Source organism: Lampetra planeri, chromosome 43, assembly GCF_965212315.1.
Source record: "Lampetra planeri chromosome 43, kcLamPlan1.2.h2, whole genome shotgun sequence".
Lineage (NCBI taxonomy): Eukaryota > Metazoa > Chordata > Hyperoartia > Petromyzontiformes > Petromyzontidae > Lampetra > Lampetra planeri.
In genome coordinates this window covers 9,769,662-9,790,665 of record NC_136149.1, presented here as the reverse complement: position 1 = coordinate 9,790,665, position 21,004 = coordinate 9,769,662, and the positions used below count along the sequence as shown (strand labels likewise).

At 46.8% G+C, this 21,004-nt stretch overlaps 1 protein-coding gene across 6 annotated transcripts in view; it reads right to left on the bottom strand.

The window, feature by feature from the left end:
* The window catches only part of LOC144732707 (uncharacterized), a 91,005-nt gene that overhangs the window by 12,689 nt on the left and 57,312 nt on the right, over positions 1-21,004 (bottom strand). For 5 of the 6 annotated variants that reach the window (XR_013588227.1, XM_078614288.1, XM_078614289.1 and 2 more), the window contains 7 exons: positions 20,396-20,663; positions 18,973-19,073; positions 13,206-13,283; positions 10,948-11,085; positions 10,001-10,122; positions 6,833-7,009; positions 2,000-2,108 (listed from right to left, as the gene is read on the bottom strand). Coding sequence is in view for 5 of the 6 variants with exons in the window: in XM_078614288.1 (XP_078470414.1) it covers positions 2,000-2,108; positions 6,833-7,009; positions 10,001-10,122; positions 10,948-11,085; positions 13,206-13,283; positions 18,973-19,073; positions 20,396-20,663 (993 nt within the window). In the remaining variant the exon portion in view is untranslated. The remainder of the gene's footprint in view (positions 1-1,999; positions 2,109-6,832; positions 7,010-10,000; positions 10,123-10,947; positions 11,086-13,205; positions 13,284-18,972; positions 19,074-20,395; positions 20,664-21,004) is intronic. The other variant, XM_078614291.1, reaches the window with a different exon arrangement.

Sequence of the window (21,004 nt, the reverse complement as noted above, 5' to 3'; positions counted from 1 at the left end):
ACCGCACGTAGCCAACCGCGCTCATTGAAGGTGCAGGGAAGGAACAAAAACGAAACACCAAAAGCAGTTCCAGTGGCTTCTTAATATCGGAAGGAAGAGCGTTCCAGGTAGACGCAGAAGTGCATCGGAAAGCGCACGATGTGGTGACATTCTTTACACGTCTCCACAGGTGAGACAACGGCGGCTGGGCACAGTGCCGGCCACCTATCCACCCCCTCCGTGTGCTTTGCCGGCCTTCACACTCGCTAACAGCACTTGCCCCAACAGTCTGTTCATGCTATAGGGGGGGATTTTTGTCTTTGTTGGAAACCAGGGTGCCACGGTGGCGAGATGTTAATCCCCTCTGAGAAGAGCGTGGAGCTGCAACAGTGGGTGTGTAATGGTCAGCACACTCGTCATACAATCTACAGGTCACCGGTTGTTTTCCATCTCCCGGCTCGGCAGCTGAAACAATGAGACAAGTTTCTTAAATCTCCACGCCCACCGCTTCTGTCCGCCCCTTCCGCCAGCAGTGGCGCGAGCGAGCAACTGTAGGGGCTACGCCTGTTACCGTTAAACTGCTGAAACGAGGGCGAGAGACGAACCGAGCGGTGATTTAGGCCTTCGTGCCATTTGTGCGTCCCTCCGTGCGTGCCAATCGTTGCATGTGTGTTCGTTACGAAATACTCCACTGGAAAACGGTTACCGGGTTCCTGAGTAAGAAGAGACGGTAATTGACTTGGAAAACGGCTATCGGCTCATTTAACACGCAGTAGGCTTCCGCGACCAATGTTACTTGCGTAAATATAAATGCGTCGTTAAACCTGCCACCACCTGACTCGGTTGTTGTTTAACAGACCCAGCCATTAAAACCTTCCCTGTGGCCCTTATACGAATGTTAATAACAACAATAACAATCAACTATCTATAACCTTTGTCATTATATAACTTGCTGACGTGCGCCTAGTTGACATCTGTGAAAAAAGAGTTTTATATTATAGCTCATCGGATTCCTCCAGTCTAAATAAATATTTTTATTCAAGCGACAGCCACAACTCTGGCTGTCACCAGATGATGCTAACTAACGTCGTAAACCCACAACATTGTAAATGTTGTCGTTAAACCTGCCACCACCCACAACATTGTAACATTGTAAATGTTGTGGGTTTACTTTCCAACACACCAGTGTGCTGAACGAGTTAAGAAATGTAATTTTTGTTTACATGACAAACCTTACTAATTGGCGGTATCAGGTATTGGCGGGTTTAACGACATTTATATTTCCGTGATCGAACCCAAAACATCTCAATTATGGATAATATTGGTCGTGAAAGCTTCCGACTACAACGTGTTAATTAGAATGGCATCCTCCAGTGGCAGCTGTCCATGTGCGGCACAAGGTGACTCAGCACCTGGACCGCGAGCGGGTGTTGCTAGTTGGGAGCGATGAAGGCTGCTGTGTATCATCCCATTTGAGCGGTAACCTTTCTAAGTTGGTCAATATGAACCATGACGACAGCACACAATGGCCTATTCATTTCAAATTACGTCACAGGAACTTTAATGTCCACTGTGAAGCAGAAGCCTCGGATTGTATGTTTAGTCCAGACAGTGGATCGTTACACCATGGTGGCAGCTCCATATGTCAGTTAAAAACGTTAAACGTTGTTTATTACTATAGATATTTCTATCTGTGCAACAAAGCGGGAACCAAATATATGTTTGCCGGCATGTCATGCAGTTACTGGTAAAGCAAACTAAATTATTTGAACAAAACTAATTCATGAAGGCATGAAGCGAGGTGATGGTGGTGGTGATTAAACTATACCAAGGTCCTGGAAGGAAGCATTGGCTGTGCCATTGGCAATGGGACCAGGGAAATGGAAAAAAACATTACAATATGTGATAGAATTAATGGCACTAGCTGTAATAACAATGAAGAGTTAAAATCTGACCCATAAGACTCACACTGGACCCATAGACTTACACGGGTCCCACAGACTTACGCAGGATGACTTACCTGTTCTTTCAATGCTCCTTTCTCGGACTCACTCTGAGCTCTGAGTGTCGTGATGGAGCTCGTCAGCTCTGCACGCAGACACGCGCATTCAGCCCGCACCGCAGTCAACCTGCACAGAACAACAAATACAAAGATCCCCCCCCCGGGTAGCCTTAGGAAACTGTTGGGGCAAGTTCTGTACGCGGGCACCGATTAAGGGCGGCACGGCGCACTGAGTGTGTGATGTGGTCAGCACCACGCCCAGCTGCTATCTTCCCAGTGCTGATGTTTACACATCGCACCAGGTACTCATTTAAGGCTGGGTCAACCTAGTTTTGACCTCCTGCCAGCGAGCCTTCGACACTTCACGTGGTCTCAAAGCGCAACCAGCATGGCACAAGCGCCATGGTGACATCACCGCCAAATTTGTGGTGAAAGGTGGTTATTGTTATTATTGTTATATCTGGTACAGATACAATGGAAGGCTGATTAATGGCCCAGTGCAGTCAGGGGATGGCTCCCTACTGTTGACCTGAAGTGTGCTACTAAGGCTTTACCATCAGCCCTACAAAAACAAAGCACCTGCCTGGGTGTTTTGTGTTATGGGGCAGTTTTGGAGACAGTGGAGAGGTTTTCATACTTGGGCAGTGTGCTTATGACCAGATCCGGTTTGACAGTAGAGGTCTCACTCTGAATCAGAGTATTTTATGACATCAAATATAGTAAAACCTCTTTCTTTGTCGATTTTTCTTTAAAGAAATTCGATTATTTGCCATTTTATATTTGTACACCACATCGTGGGGAGGGGGAACTTGCGCTGTGCAGCAGCGGTGGTTTTGTTTTACTTAATTCACTGGGTCTAAGCGTCAGGTGAGTGGAGGAAATGCGAGCAACAGTAAAATGCATAAGTGATGAATTTTACTTAAAAGGCAGAATTGTTGGATAGATTTGCTCGTGGTGACGGTGTGTCTGCTGACCATCATCATCACACCATCATCCAAGGTAAATTAAACTTCCAAATTTACAGTATAATGTATGTGTTTTATTTAATACTAGCGGTAAGTACACGTCGTTGCCCGGGCGAAAAAGACAGACACACACATCGACTTACACACACTTTCTATGTACATGAGTATAGTGGAAGTAGCAAGGAACAGAAATATGATTTGTCTGCACACAAACATTATGACTGTAATATTATCAAGGTGATTATTGAAAAAATTGGTTTCTATCAAGGTGATTTGACACCAAAAAAAAAAGGAATGCAGAGCAAGTTAATAATAAAATAATAGTTGTGAGCACACAAACGAAAATATGCGAATATTTTGAAGGCGATTATAAAAATACCAGGTTTCTGTGTACAAGAGTTGAGCGAAAGAAGCAAGAAATACAAAAATTAATTGTCTGCACACAAACATTATTAATGTACATTGATTGTGTATTTCGGTAAAGTCACGTAGATAGAAAAATAATGAAAAGTGTAAAAATATCACACAATACCATACAACAACAACCGCCATTCGGAACAAGTGGCGGTGATGTCACTGCGAAGCTTGTGGCAGGCTATGTGCACCTTGAGGCCATGTCAAGTGTCCAACGCCCACTGGCAGGAGGTGACGAGGCAGACCCAGATGCCACAGGTCGACTGACTGAGACGACTGGCTGATGCACCACCTGTGCCCCCTACTGTGCCAACTTACTGTGCTTTAGCCACCCGGCGCTCCGCTCGTTGTTGTGAGCGTCGCTCCTCCGCCCCCCGTTGTTGTTGGAGGACGACTGCCTCCAACTGGCCAGTAGCGTCCTTCACGAGCCTCCTCTACAGAAGCCGATCTTGAGACCACTGGTACCAGTCATCAGCAAGTCCACTAAGCTCCACGTCCTTTTGTACCACATCACTCCATCTCTTCTCTAGCCCGTGCTGCGTCCGTTTAGCCCCCACGGTCCGGCCGAACAAAAGCTGTTTAGGCATGCGGTGGCTGGGCATGCAGGCTACATGGGCCAGCCAACGCAGCCTTGCCTGCCGGAGCTCACCGATGGGACTTTGGCCACATCTTTCAAGGATTTGTGAGCTCCTCACACAATCCAGCCTGGTTAGATCCAGGATGGATCGTAGGCAGGCCAGCCTAAATATTTGTAACCGGTAAAGATGTTCCATTAGGGGGGTCCACGTTTCGCATGCGTAGAGAAGGGAGGGAATGACTGTGGCCGAGAAGACCTAAAGCTTCGTTGCGGAACGACAGACCAGGTAGTTTCCACACAGCGTTACGCAACCGATGAAAAGACAATGCCGCTGGACTGATTCGGAGTGAGACCTTTGCTGTTAAACCGGAGCCGGTCATGAGCACACTGCCCAGGTATGGCGAACTCTCCACTCTCTCCACAAGCGGCTCATCACCAATTGGGAGTTGTGGGGGTGAAGTGTTTGATGGTAAAAAATACCCAGGCAGGTGGTTAGTTTTGGTGGGGCTGATGGCAAGGCCCCACCTCTTAGTGGCAAGCTCCAGGTTCAGCAGCAGTGCCTCCAACTCCTCCTCTGAGTGAGCAGCAATTACCAGATCATGGGCATACATAACATGGTTGACCAATAGGGAGCCATCCCTTGACCGCACCCGGGAATCGATTAGCCTCCCATTGCATCTGTAGCAGATGGGAATTCCTCCGGTACAGCTACTGAAGGCTTCACAAAGTACGTGGTAAAAATAGATGTAAAATAATGTGGGAGCCAGAGGACATCCCTGTCGCATCCGAAGGTGTACAGGCAATGGCTCCGACTCCCGGCCACGTAGTTTTACCCGGGCGGCAGTCACGGAAGTTGTAAGTGAAGATAAGTAATGTAATAATAGGAAGGTGATATTTTCAAAAGTTGGTGTATTTGAACGTGAGTTGACACAATAATGAAGATGACATTTTAACGTGAGTTGACACAATAATAAAGAGGAAAGCAATGGCCAAGTTATAAGCCAAAAAAATTCCGTATTTTTCCGCATATAACCCCCGGGGCATACCACTTTTTACAAACAAAACAAGACCCTGTGGGGTATATGGAAGTGCGGGCTATCCCAAAAATATTATACACGTGTGACATGTCATAACTCGTTTAATGTTTTCATGGTCAGACTATCCACTATGCAACACTTATCTTTGACTAAAGCACTGCTGAATAAACCACTCACACTAAAATTGCACATGTTATCACGTTTTAAATTATTCGAATTGTTTGTACAATGAAACGACAATTTTTGAAGTGGGCGCACTTTGTTTACCGTAATACTTCCAGTGGCTGTAGGGGGGTGCGAAAGTTTCAGCTGAGGCTATGGATTGAATAATGGGAAGGGTCTTAACAAGCGTCTACCAGACGCGGAATCATAATTGCTGAGTCCCTTAGGCCGCTGATATTGGCTGAGCACTATACAGTCGCGACCATGAGCTTTGTTTCAAACTTCCAATGGCTTTGTTGCCAGGAGGCAATGGCGTTACCGTAGTGCCACTATTGTCTGCACAGTGCGCAATCTACCAGTTATTTTTGGTTTATTACATGCCCTTTAATTTCATCTTCATTATTGTGTGAACTCACGTTCAAATATCAACTTTTAGAACTCACGTTCTAATACACCTATTTTTTAAAATATCACCTTCCTATTATTACATTACTTCTCTTCACTTACAGCTTTCGTGACTGCAGGATTTCACATTCTTTTCCTCTTTCTGTTACGTCACGTAGCTACATTTTAATAAATGTAGCATTTGTCACAATGCCATACACACCATACAAATCCTACACCTAATATTTTTTGCTTATAACTTGGCCATTACTTTCATCTTTATTACTGTGACAACTCACATTCAAATACACCTATTTTTGAAAATATCATCTTCCTATTAATACATTATTTATCTTCACTTACAGCTTTCGTCACTGCAGGATTTCATATTCTGGGATTATGTAATACGGGAGGACGTGGAGCTGAGTGGACCTGCCAATGACTGGTACCAGTGGTGTCAAGATTGGCCTCTGTGGAGGAGGCTCGTGAAGGACGCTACTGGGGAGTTGGAGGCAGACGCCCTCCAACAACAACGGAAGGTGAACGAGGTGACGCTCACAACGAGCCGAGCACAGGCAGCTAAACAGAGAAAGTTGACACAGCGGAAAGTACAGGTGGTGTATCTGCCAGTTATCTCAGTCGGCCAACCCATAACACCTGGGTCTGTTCCGTGACTTCCTGCCAGTGAGCCTTTCGACACTCCGCACACACCTAGCCTGGCATAGGCGTTGTGGTGATTTGACTGCCACTTAGTGGTGAACAGCAGTTGCTGTTATGTGTGAGAGACCCACTCGTGTGTGTGAGATACCCACTCGTGTGTGTGAGAGAGACCCACTCGTGTGTGTGTGAGAGACCCACTCGTGTGTGTGTGTGTGTGAGAGACCTACTCGTGTGTGTGTGTGTGAGAGACCCACTCGTGTGTGTGTGTGTGAGAGACCCACTCGTGTGTGTGTGTGTGAGAGAGAGACCCACTCGTGTGTGTGTGTGTGAGAGACCCACTCGTGTGTGTGTGTGTGAGAGAGACCCACTCGTGTGTGTGTGTGAGAGAGACCCACTCATGTGTGTGTGAGAGACCCACTCGTGTGTGTGTGTGTGTGAGAGAGACCCACTCGTGTGTGTGTGTGAGAGACCCACTCGTGTGTGTGTGTGTGTGAGAGAGACCCACTCGTGTGTGTGTGTGTGTGAGAGAGACCCACTCGTGTGTGTGTGTGTGTGAGAGAGACCCACTCGTGTGTGTGTGTGAGAGACCCACTCGTGTGTGTGTGTGAGAGACCCACTCGTGTGTGTGCGTGTGTGTGTGTGAGAGACCCACTCGTGCTGCAACCTGGCCTGCGTTTCCGCGTGCTCCCTCTGGGCAAGTGCGTGCCTCCCCGTCAGAGCCTCCACCTGTACCACCAGCTCCTCAGCGTCCCCTCGGCTCACATCCAACGCCACGCGCGTCTCCTGCAGCCGCAGCGTCAGCTGATCCACCAGCCCCGACAGGCGCTCGCTAACAGACAAACATCCCCCGCATAGACTTCAAAAGACTGTTGGGGCAAGTGCTGTTCACGAGCACCTATGAATAATCAACGTTTTTGGGTTTAGATCGCGTTATTTATAAATGTGTCGTAACCCTCCACTACCCGACACGGCCAATCAGTAAAAAAGTGTCACGTTGACAAAAGACAATTAGTTCACTGCTTTAGCCCACCTGTGTGTTATATAGAGCAGCAGCAGGGTGCTCTATATAGAACGGGAGACACAGCAGAGCCTCACCATTCTGGCGAATTGTCCGATGATGCTGGATGCAATTACCAGCGAAACGTCGTACTCAAATTGTAAATGTTGTGGTTTCACGCTTCAACACACCGGTGGGCTAAAGCAGTGAACTAATTGTCTTTTGTCAACGTGACACTTTTTTACTGACTGGCCGTGTCGGGTGGTGGAGGGTTACGACACATTTATAAATAACGCGATCTAAACCCAAAAACGTTGATTATGAATAATATTGGTCGCGAAAGCCTACGTGTTAAACTAAGTACCTATGAAGCCGGCAAGGCACACAAGGCAGTGTTTTGGCCAGAATTACGCCCGACCGTCTGTCTTCCGTGCTGTTAACACACCGCACAACATTTAATGCTGTGTCGATCTAGCGGAGGTGTCGGGACTGTTTTAGATATTTGTCACTGATGTTGGCCGTGAGCAGGAATAAAATTTGGGTCACTGGGTTTGTAGTGCAATGCGCCAAGCACAACACTATCGCTCCTCACACACGAAGAACACACGCAACAACACTTGCCAAACACAGGCAACACACACCACTCACACAGCACAGGCAGTTTCAAGGGTATTTTTTGTAACCAGGTCCACATGATAAGCCACTTCGTTGAGCTATCTTGCTGTACTGTTTCTCCTGGCGAGCCAGGGTTATGGATGCTCCTCCTCGACACCCACGGGAAGGGAGTTTAACAAACATCTCTGCGTGTGATCCACCAACCCTCAGTGCCTCCACAGTTCTGGATTCAGGCTACATGGGTGGCTACCACCACAGCCCGTCTCAAGCTATTTAATTACAGGGTGCAGACCACCGGTCGCTATAAACTGTGTTTTTTTTTATCTTTCTGGCTGATGATGTACAATTGAGTTGGTGGCATGTTTTCACGTGTCTTGTTCGGTTTGTAACAAGATGGTGATCTAACACTCACTGTACCATGGGGTCAATGCAAGTTCATGCTTGGTTGTGCAATATCAGTAGCTTTAATGTTCACAAACTGGTTTCGACTGGTTTCTACCGATTGTTAAAAGTGTGATACGATATTCCTCGTTATTCACGAACTTGCTATCCGCGATTTTGTCTATCCCCTAATCAATTCCGGAACTCTACATGACTACTACATCGAGACAAAGAAAGTGATGAGATAAAGTGATGAGAGAGAATGTGAAGCAAAGAAAGTGATCGAGATAAAGCAATGAAATAAAGTGATGACAAAAAGAGGTGAGACATAGAGAGAACTTCTCGATGCTTTAGAAGCATCTGCAGACGCCACGCATAGCATATTCGTTGGCTAATATCATTATCCGCAAAATTAGCAATTTACGAGCATCTCCAGAAAATATTCCTCGCAAATACTACAATTGCTTTGATGTCTACAAAATATTCAGACATAGTTTATGTAATGAAATCACCTATACAGACGGCTGTTCAGATAGTAAGAGACAACAATGCCAGAGGAGGAGACATCAGTGAGGCTGAGAACTCAAATTTGAACAGGGAAGAAAGAGTGATTCTGTTGTCCCTTTATACTGTAATAAGATAATATAGATGCTCATAAACAAAGATTTAAAGTTATTGTTCCATTGGAAACGGACATGATTATTTAACTCAGTGTTACTAGCCGGACTAAATGTAAATAGTCACATTGAGAGAAAGGACGTATTCAGTGAGTGTTGATATTCATTTTCACCAGCCTGTTCTGCGGTGGTGACAACGATCCCCATACGGTCTGTAACGAGGTGGAACAAGCTGACTGGTGATGCCGCTGCAACAACCGTGGCATTGTTTGTGGTTGCGTGGGTCTCGAACACGAGATCAAGAGAGGGCCAGGGTGTTGCCTACGGGGGGGGGGTACAAGTAACACCACTCTCGTGTTGTCAGCGACACACACATTTACACCTCACAGGACTTGTTGAGAGAAGTGGGGAGATGTTAACTACCTCACCTGGTATACAGGAGGTCGTGGGTTTGATCCTGACCCTGACGCCTGTATATTTGGAGTTTGCATGTCTCTCTCCCTGTGGTCATGGGGATTGTTCTCCGAGCTCTCCAGATTTTCCTTACAAATTTATAAACATGCATTTAGAGTATTTGGCTGCTATAAATGTCCACTTGATAAGCCACCTCGGGTGAGCTTTCATTTGTGGCCAGGTTGCTTCTGAAAAAGAGCTATGTAGCTCAGTGGGCCTTACCTGGTAAAATAACGTTGGGTTTAGTTTTGCTGTATTTCGCTTTGGTGTTCAGTAAATACTACACTAAAAACTGACATCTCCTTCGGTGTCCAATCTGTCACTGATACAAAAATAAGATTTTCTGCCTCACTACACATTCTCCCAGTACTCTTCATTTCCCCGTAGGTGACAGGATTTATACTCTCAGGACAGTGCAATCGAACTTGTGCCCTAAAGTTAAGCCAAACTACTCAATAAATGAAACTTGAATTACGGATTACACATCGCAATCATCGCCCCCTAGTGGCAGGCTATCAATTGCTTGTAGGTCAGGTGCTGAGTCACCTTACCCTGCATAGGGACAGCTGCCACTTGGGGGTGCCCTTCAAAACCACAAAAATACCTGAGTTGTCATGTGATGCGAGTCTCTTAGCACTTGTATGCACGTAAGCATGTTGGACTTTTATCGCACCGTGCGTAGCTAACCGTCCTTATCGGCGTAAAAGGAGGGTGCGCTCCATTCGAAAAACCAAACCGCGACCAGGGAATGCCTCACGTCTCTTTCTCAGCCAGGTCGGTTGGGGCGACGGCGGGCGAGCGAGACTTCTGCTGTTTGAAGACACTGTGCACGCGCACCTTGTAAGCCTCAAACTCGGCACGCACCGACTTCAACTCCGCCTGGGAGATGCGGCGGGGAGGTGCAGGGGAGACACGGAGAAACACGGGGAGGTGCAGAAGACATGGGGAGATGGGGGGAGACACAGGGAAATGGGGGGAGGTGCAAGGAGACACAGGGAGGCACGGGGAGACGCGGAGAAACACGGAGAGATGCGGGGAGGTGCGGGAAGACACGGGAAGGCAACGGTTGATACAGGGAGACAAGAAGATACGCGGGGGGGGGGGGGGTGCATGGGGAGGAGTGAGAGACAAGGAGACAGAGGTGGACAGACAGGAAGACACATCGAGACATGAGTGTTAATAGCAATAGCCACAAGCATAGTCGCCTGTGCAAACCAGAGAGAACACACACAAGACAGTGCACAAACCATGAAAGCAAGACAGAAAAATGTTTACGTTTCACAATATTAATGAGATAATACAAGTGAGATGGAACAGGACTGTAAAAAAAAGGAAATACAACACGGCAACATGATAAAAACCACAAACCAGACACACAAGACAGGAAAACAATACATAAAATAAATTATACACGATGATTGAGACAACGCAAATGAGATGGCACAAACAAGACAATGCAAATAAGACTGTACAAACGAGACGAAGCCAATCAGACTGTACAAACGAGACAATGCAAATCAGACTGTACAGACAAAAAAATAAACGATTCATGTCTCATGTCTACACGTTGCGATGGCTCGTCAAGGCTCGTCAAACCGCAAGGCAAGAGCGCGGATGAATGCCCCCTCTCGCTCCCCCTCCTGCTCAACTTTGATCTCCGACCTTTGCCCGAAGCTCTGAACCCACGAGCTCGTAGCCACCGACCTTGGTGGAGGAGCATGCCTCCTCCAGCACGGCGGCCCTGAGCGTGAGCGCCGTCACGGCGGCCTGGTGCTGCAGGGCGGCCACGCGGGACTGCTCCTGGCAGCGGTGCTTCTCCCCGCTCACCTCCGCCAGCAGCAGCTGGGGGATCGGCAACGTCCACGCGGTGTGTCACGTCATCGCACTCGACAACCATGTCTTTTAGCGCATGAGTACATAAGTCACCCGATAACCGTTTCATGTTTCTGTAACTTAATTGTAATTAAATTGCAGTTATTTTTATTTTAGCAGTTAAGGCTCACTGAGCAATATAGCTCTTTTTCAGAAGTAACCTGGCCACAAATGATAGCCCAAAGAGGTGGCTTATCACGTTGAAATTTAGAGCAGCCAAAATATATATATATTTGCAAGTGTGGAGGGAAAAACCGGAGGACCCCGAGAAAAACCCACGCGACCACAGGGACAATCTGCAAACTTCAAATATGCGGCAGGTGTTGGGATGGAACCCACTACTTCCTGTATACCAGGCAAGGTAGTTAACATCTCGCCACAATTGTTACAATGATCAGTCTGACAATAATCTGCCCGAGTCGACTCACGTTACAGGAAATTCAATGCACAACACCGATTTATGTGTGAATAATTTTTTCTTCAGGAGACACAGTTCTTGTTGCTTTTATTTCTATCTGCTAGAAATGTGGCAAATTAAAATGTCATTACTCTGCTTCCATAACGGATTTAAGACAATACACTGAGCAAAAAGTTAGGAGAGACCACTCTTACGTCGAATGTCAAAGTAAAAATAAATAAGCATAACAACATAAATAATTATACTAATATGAATTACAACAATGATATACGGATTACTCTTTGGTTCTTTCGGTAAAGTCACGTAGAAAATAAATAAATAAATGTAATAACAGACTACCGCGTTTCGATTGCAACACAAGCAACCGTCATCAGGTAGAACTAAATTTGACAGAGACAAAACACAGACACGGAGACACACAGACATACACACAAGCAGGGGGGGGGCAGAGAGAGAGGTAGGTCTGCTGGAGCAGCTGCTGGAGCAGAGAAATACGCATGACATATCTGTGTGTCTATGTTGTGTGTCTCTCTCTGTGCGTCTCTGTGTTGTCTCTCTCTGCTTGTGTGTCCGTCTGTGTGTCTCCGTGTTTGTGTTTTGTCTCTCTCGCAAATTTAGTTATACCTGATGACAGTTGCTTGTGTTGCAATCGAAACATTGTATTCTATTATTTAATTTATTTTCTTTCTACGTGACTTTACCGAAAGAACCAAAGAGTAATTCCTCCAGTCACGAAAGCTTCAACACAAGTTTGAACCACCTCTATGGGTAAGATGTAAGTTTGTTTTCTCTCTCTCTGTGTCTGAGTATTTAAGTTTGTTTTCTCTCTGTGTGTCTCTGTCAAATTTCACACTTAACTTCAGATTTAGCAATCTTTGGAGATCATAATCAACCAGTTTATGCGTTAACTGTGTGTTAGCCGACTCTCTGTGTTGTTCCAAAACTGCCTATTTCTCTCTCTAAAATTTACCAGGCTCTCAAAGGTCCATTCGCTCTTTCTCTCCCTCGGTCGCTTCGGGGTGAATTTCCACACAACTCTCTCTAAAATGTACCAGTCTTGTTGGGTCTTTCATTGACATGCTTATTTCTCTGCTCCAGCAGGTGCTCCAGCAGACCCACCTCTCTCTCTGCTCCCCCCCTCTCTCTATTTAAGGCCTCGACACAGAGGCATTGGGTCTCTGTGTGTCTATGTTGTGTGTCATTGTGTTGTCTCTCTCTGCTTGTGTGTCTGTCTGTGTGTCGCCGTGCCTGTGTTTTGTCTGTCAAATTTAGTTCTACCTGATGACAGTTGCTTGTGTTGCAATCGAAACATTGTATTCTATTATTAATTTATCTTCTTTCTACCTGACTTTACCGAAAGAACCAATGAGTAATTCCTGCAGTCATGAAAGCTTCAAATAAAGTTTAATATACGGATATAATCAACATTATAAACATAAATATACATCTCTCGGCCACAGGCGAGCTGAAGTAGTACATCCAGCGATTACTTCTTGGCACCCAACAAAATAGAAATTAATACTTTAATTTTGTAAGTGGAGGGACAGATATGTGAAGGAGGCATATTGTCTGCTTATTTTGTAACTTTAAATTCTACACAATGACACCAATGATCAGTCCCCGAATAAAGTTACAAATGAAGAAAAGAAGGAACGGGTGACAGGATCAATACCTTTTGTTCTTCCATCTGTTGCTGGGCTTGCTCCAACTGAGACTGTGAGGTGTCGAGAGTGGCCTGCTGCTCGGTTTCCTGGTGACAAAGTGATATTTAAACGATGCGGGGTTAGCGACTCGGCCACAACCCATCATTACTATGAAGAAAATAGTGATGAGCTCACATTGCACGGCTATTATGAACCCCAAGAATGAGATGGACACCCAACCCTAATTTTCCAGTGGTTGGCAGCTCATTGCGCGTGTGAGCTTTCTCCGCATGCACCAGTTTCCTCCCACGTGTATAAACGTTATTTCCATATTTTCTACAATGATCGTTGTTTACCTGGGAAAGTTTAACTGAATCTCACATAACTCTTATTTCAGGGGGGTCCAGCCAAAGTCTTTGAAATAGAGGGCAAAGATTGTGCACCTCCGATGAGCGTGGTTGGCTACGTACCGTGCCAAAGAAGTTCAACATACATACAACATACAAAGGTTGCTATTTAAATCACAACTGGATAATTTTCAGGTAATTTTGGATCATAAAGCTGGCACACAATGGCCTACTCTTGCCACGATGGACCTTAAAGATCTCGGGAGGTATAAACTCATTGTGTGCCATGTCACCACTCATGAATAGAGTTGACATACGTCCCAATATAGGACCGCAGAGCTTGGAAGACTGTTGGTACCAGTTCTGGCTGGCTTCCCGCCTATCTGTGGTCTACTGCGCCTCCATGTGAAATCTGTGCACGTTATAAATTCTACGGCAGTGTTTGATTTGCACTTTGCATGAATGAACGCTGTGATATATAAAAATAAGGCATTATTATTGCCTCTCCCATGGCCGTTATGAGAGCCTGGTTTAGTCAAATTTTAACCCGAATTGGCCATTATAAGCCTGCTGAGCCACTTGGCCACCTCTCATTGTTTGATTCAAGCGCTCAGATTTTTACTCCAATTGTTTTTGCTTGGATTAATATTTTATTCATTGTTGTACTTGTTTTTTTCATGTAATTTTTTTGTCATTTTGGTGACATAAGGGTCTGAGTACAGAAAATGTGCGTAAAATCCGACAGATAGCGATTGTCGTAGGATCTAAAATGGTCTCGGTTAAAATGTCAACTACTTGTGACATAGCAACGCTGCGTGAGTGGCATAGGTCGCTCAAGATCGCATCATCGCTTCCACTGCACCAGCCAATCAGTTGCAAGGCTGCAGACAGGCAGCTGCAAAATGACAGCCAATTGGCTGCAAGGTTAATTACAGTTTGGTGCTGAGCAAGAGTGAACTTTGCAGATGAGGAGTAGACACGCAAGTTTATTGTGGGTCTCCACCTCCGTGAATAAAACTCTTCATGGCAGCAGCAGGAGGCGCCATGCAAGAAAGAATCAGGCATGGGCAGCAGTAGCCGCACACGGCTTCGAGAGTGAGCTGCGTGCGTCTATGTCGCTCCATGTCAGAGATAAGTACTGCGGTCATAACAGTTTATCATAACATTATAAATAATGCTCAAGTTATGGGCATTAATGCTCATGGATACCGGACCCCTCCACTTTGTGCAACGCGAGTGTGATTTTGAGTGCTTTTATGTGTGCGAGTGCGAGGTGAGTCTACGTATATGTAATCGAACGTTGTTACATTGCATTGGATTGTCTTTATGTGTGTGTGGGGAGAAGTGGCACAGTAGTTAGCACACTGCACTACAGACCTGGCAACCTGAGTTCGATTCCTGCTTACGGTCAACACCAGTGACGATTTTTTTTCACTGGTCCTGGGCTTCCAATAGATCAACTCAGTCTAAATGAGTACCTGATGCGGTGTCAAAAAAATTTCACTGGGGAGACAAAGGAAGCCGGGCATGGGGCCACCCACCCCTCGTGTGCCGGCCTTCACAGATGCTTGCTAACAGCACTTGCCCCAACAGTCTGTTAAGACTAGAGGGGGAACTTTGCATTTTTGTGTTTGATTGAGAAGGAGAGTGTGTGGCTGTGTGGGGAAGAGTATTTGTATGTGATTGTGCACATACTCTTAGGTTTTTTCGGCAAAGTCACGTAGGTAAAAATAAAAAATAAAAGTAAATAATACAGTAAATTTTTGCTGTGACGGTCCCACCTGATGACGGAGACTTGTGTTGCCTCCGAAACGTCGTGATTTATTATTTTATTTCTATTATTATTTCTATTATTTTTATTATTAACTTTTATTTTTTATTTTTACCTACGTGACTTCACCGAAAAAACCTAAGAGTATGAATCCTTGCAGTCACGAAAGCTTCAAATCTAGAATTGATTGTGCACACACGTGTTTGCGAGTTTGGATGATCAAGTGTGTGTGACTGGCTGTGTATGTAGTCGACTCAGGCTGAAATTAGTACCTGGTGCAATATAAACATCTCCACGAAGGAGACAAAGGTGTGGTGCTGGCCACAAACTCCCTCATGTCATGCCGGTCGTCATGGGTGCTACTCGCGAACAGCACTGTCCCCAACAATGTCTGTTTGTCTTTGTGTAGGCGTGTGCCTCTGCGTGTATGCGTTTCTATAAACAATACCCATCTATCTAAATATATAAAAGTCAAAAATTGTCTGTTTGTCGGTTTGTGTGTGTTCGCACGGTGAGGTATACGTTGAATAAACATAGCCAGGTACCACGCCGTAAGCCCCGCCGTGAGCAAGCGCTATTCCTTTGTCACATCTGTCAACTTTTAATAAGTTTAATTAGCGATTTAATGCGATTTTTGTTGCGCTATTTATTTATTTACTAGCGGTAAGTACCTGGCGTTTCCCAGGTGAAAAAGACAGACACACACATCGACCTACACACACAGACATTGACCCACACACACAAAGACATCAACTTACACACACACACATATGGACTCACACACACAGACATTGACTTTAGATACACACACACATGGAGTTACACACACAAATCGATGTACACACATACAGCGACTCAAACACACACACACATCGACCTACGCACATATATGGACTTACACACACACATATCGACTAAGACACACACACATGGAGCCACGCACACACATGGACTTACACACACACATCGACACACACATACATAGACTCACACACACATTGGCCTACACACACATACAACAACAACAACAACCGCCATTCGCCACTAAGTGGCGGTGACGTCACCACGACGCTTGTGCCAGGCCATGTGCACCCTGAGGCCACGTGAAGTGTCGAACGCCCGCTGGCAGGAGGTCACGGGGCAGACCCAGGTGCCACGGGTCGACTGACCGAGATGACCGAGATGACTGGCTGATGCACCACCTGTGCCCCCTACTGTGCCAACTTGCTGTGCTTTAGCCACCCGGCGCTCCGCTCGTTGTTGTGAGCGTCGCTCCTCCGCCCTCCGTTGTTGTCGGAGGGCGACTGCCTCCAACTGCCCAGTAGCGTCCTTCACGAGCCTCCTCCAGAGGCCGATCTTGACACCGCTGGTACCAGTCATCGGCAAGTCCACTCAGCTCCACGTCCTCCTGTACCACATCACTCCATCTCTTCTCTAGCCCGTGCCACGCCCGTTTAGCCCCCTCGATCCGGCCGAACAAAAGCTGTTTAGGCATGCGGTGGCTGGGCATGCCAGCCTAAATGTTTCTAACCAGCGAAGATGCTCCATTACGGGGGTCCACGTTTCGCAAGCGTAGAGAAGGGAGGGAATGACCGTGGCCGAAAAGACCTGAAGCTTCGTGCGGAGCAACAGACCAGGTAGCTTCCACACAGCATTACGCAACTGATGAAAAGATATTGCTGCTCGACTGATTCGGAGTGAGACCTCTGCTGTTAAACTGGAGCCGGTCATAAGCACACTGCCCAGGTATGGGAAGCTCTCCACAACTGCCCCATCACCGATTGGGAGTTGTGGGGGTGGAGTGTCCGATGGTACAAAATACCCAGGCAGGTGCTTAGTTTTGGTGGGGCTGATGGTAACACACACACAGCGACTGACATGCACACTTGGACTTGCACACACACGTCGACGCACACACATAGATATCTGGCGTTGCCCTGGCAAAAAGACACAGGCACACATCATGGTGGTACCTGCTATGATTACATCAGTGCATACTGTGGTGGTACCTATGATAACAGCAGTGCATACTGACTGCGGTGGTACCTGCTATGATTACAGCAGTGAATACTGTGGTGGTACCTGCTTTCACTACAGCAGTGCATACCGACTGTGGTGGTACCTATGATTACAGCAGTGCATACTGTAGTGGTACCTGCTTTCACAACAGCAGTGCATACTGACTTTGGTGGGACTGGCTATGATTAAAACAGTGCATACTATGTGGTGGTACCTGCTATCACTAAAGTCGTACATGCTGACTCTATAGCAGTAAATATCTGCTGTTTATCACAGAGTACTCACCTGACAGAGTGCCGTGGTGAGGCCTAGTCCCGTGCAGAGCCCCCGGCCTCGCCTAGATTGCCCTGCCGGCCAAGGCTGGGCCGCTACCCCCCCCCCCGTGCTACAATAATACTGTCTAAGCGCTATAATTTTAGTATCTACCGACCCTATAATAGTAAGTGCACACATTGGGGTGGGGGGTGAGAGAAGAGGACATGACACTTTGATGAATTTACCTCAGCGTTGCGTGTATTTTTTTTTGCATTTTGAACGCGAATGAGAAATCCCCCCACCCTCCAGCTATGGCGTGTGTGCGTTGCCAGTGGCAACTCCTGTCAGCGTTTCATGCATGCGCAATAGTGTGCTTTGTCCCGCGCCTGGTGGCAAAAGGAAATCAATAAATAAAGGTAAATCGTACAAAAACTATATTTTAACTACTTTAAAGTTTACGGATGGGAAAACGGAATAGCCTATTCCCACCGTGGGGCTTAGGGTGTGCTGCATGCCAATTTTTTTTCGATATAAACCCCACCATTAGAGCCAAAAATCCCTCGCAAGCGCGCGTACACAGACGGACAAACAGACGGACAGACAGACAAAGAATGCCTTTTTTAGATAAGATGATGTGTGCACGACCATACCAACTGACGTGCCTTTGGTGGGGGGGATGGCCCATGCCAAGTCGCACGCCTTCGGTGGGAGTGAGGGGACATTTTCTTTCGCGTTAGAAATGCTTGAAAAATACACTAAACGCTGAGCTTAAATCTTCACTGTGTGATGTCCCCCCGACCCCGATGGGTGCAGTTACTAATATATACAGTCGCTAGATGCTACCACTATAGTACGTAGATATTACTGCAGAGCGGCCGGGGAGATTGTGGCTGTGGAGGGGGTCAAGGGTAGCAGCCCAGCCTCAGCCTGCCAAGGTGCCACCTCGGCCGGCTGGACAATCTAGGCGAGGCCGGAGGCTCTGCACGGGACTAGGCCTCACCACGCCACTCTGTCAGGTGAGTACTTTGTGCTATAGAGTCGATAAATACTGCTATAGAGTCAGTATGTACTACTGTAGTGATAGCAGGTACCACCACAGTCAGTACGCACTGCTGTTAGATTTTTAATAGTATTGAAATATTTTTTTGGCCCGGGCAATGCCGGGTATATAAGCTAGTTTTATATAAATACCTTCCACGGATATAAAGCTCGTCCCGACCACCCCTCTCTTAACTTACACTGTTTTCTTTGCATAACTATCTTAGGTAATCCGAGTTAAAATAAGTCTTATGCGATTTCCGATGCAATTTAGTTAAAAGCACGAGTAATTCTGTGTTGAAGCACCTGGTCTCAAGTGTTGTCACCTGGTTGAACACTATCCATTTGAAATCTGAATGCACGTACGGTTTTACGAGAATCCGCGAGTTCTTTCTTGATCTTGACAAGAAGCTGCTTCATCTTTCCGTTCCGCTCTTCCGATGCCTCCAGAGAAGCTTTTAGTGACTCTGTGGATATACACCTGTGCGTGAAATTGCGCATGGGCATGGGTCTGAGTGAATGTGTGTGCATGTACAAGTGAATGTGTGTGTATGCATGTGTGGCAGCGGTATTGTAGCAGTTAGCGCACTACACTACAAATCCAGCAGCCCGAGTTCGATTCCTGCTCACAGTCAACACCAGTGTCCATTATCCGAATCAGACCTGGCCCTCCCCTAGGTCGACTCAGCCTCAAATGAGTAACTGGAGCGATGTGTAAATATTGCCACTCGGGAGACAAAGGCGGCCGAGCATGGTGTGCGCCACCCACCCCTCGTGTGCTGTGCTGGCCTTCATAGGTGCTTGCTAACAGCACTTACTCCAACAGCCTATTAAGGCTATATGGGGAATCTTTGTCTTTATACATCAGTATGCATGCAAGTGTGCAAGGGAGACAAGGTCAAAATAGGGAGACAAGATGGAACCATTCCCAAAACTGTATCTCCACGTAATAATGAAGGTATTTTGTACACATCCCATCAGTCGCATGGCCTTCTGGGAGTGCATGATTTCAGCAGCAATGGACTAAATCTTGACTTAAAGCTTTCGTGACTGGAGGAATTCATATTCTTTGGGTCTTTTGGTAAAGCCACGTAGATAGAAAAAAATGGACTAGTTCGACATTCAGTCTTATCAGCAGTCATGCTTTGCTTGAATCAATGCTGATGAACTGCTAGATGATTATTGGCAAGGACCCACTCTGTTAGATAGGGGTCCTAGTTCAATGCAAATGTTGCATTTACTGCTCAACCAGGAATGAGGGCAGTGCTCATCCCTGGTTCTCCCTGGGTGTCTCCCTGTGTCTAACACCTCCTCGTCTTATATCCACATACATTTTTCATCTCCCTATGGTTCATGTTTCCCTGTGTCTCCTCCTACAACTCGCCCGAGTTGCAGGAGGTCGTGGGTTGGATCCCGACCATGACGCCTGTATATCTGGAGTTTGTCTCTCTCCCCATGGTCGGGTGGATTTTTCTCCAGGTCCTGTGGTTTCTCCCTCCACATTTAGAAACATGTGTTTAGAGTATTTGGCTCAACGAAATGGCTCATGTGATGAGCCATTTCGTTGAGCCATCTTCTGTCGCCAGATCGCTTCTGAATAAGAGCTATATAGCTCAGTGGGCCTTATCTCGTAAAATAAAATAGTGAAACAGTTTAAAGTTATAATGTCCCGTCTTGACTCTCATTTCTTCCCATGACTTATGTCTTTCTCTGCTCCGCTCCTTGTTTTGTGTTTCCCTCTCAACCATCACATCCCTTCTTCCCTCCTTCTCCCCCCGCTCTCTCCCACCGTGGTCGGCCCTCATGGTGGTGGCGGTGGCTCCGTGGGTCTCCGCGAGGTCTCTCATGGCGGCAACGGTGGCGTCTCGCTCGGCAAGGCGCGAGCGCAGGTCGGAACTTGCTCGCTCCAGGTCCCCCACCTCCAATGCCAGCAGTTCGCCCCGGCGAGCCTCCTTGCGACTCTCCTCCAGCTCCCGGCGACTCTCCTCCAGCTCCCGGCGACTCTCCTCCAGCTCCCGGCGACTCTCCTCCAGCTCCCGGTGGGCAGCCTGGGATTCCTGCAGGCAAATACGTGTGCACTTAACTTGTGTCTAATCTACGTTGTGTTCAACCAAGGTCATAAAAACGGCCGCCATTCGTCACTAAGTGGCCACCAAAGCTCTTGTGCCAGGCGAGGTGCATGTTGAGGTCACGTGAAATGTCGAAGGCTCGCTGCGGACAGGTCACTGGACTGCGTAAATATAAAAATGCGTCGTTAAAACCCGCCACCACCCGACACAGCCAACTAGTAAGGGTTGTCACGTAAAAAGAACATGTAAATGTTGTGGCTTGGCTCTCCAACACACCGGTGTGCTGTACTAGTGACGAATTGGCATGTTCTGTTTACATGACAACCCTT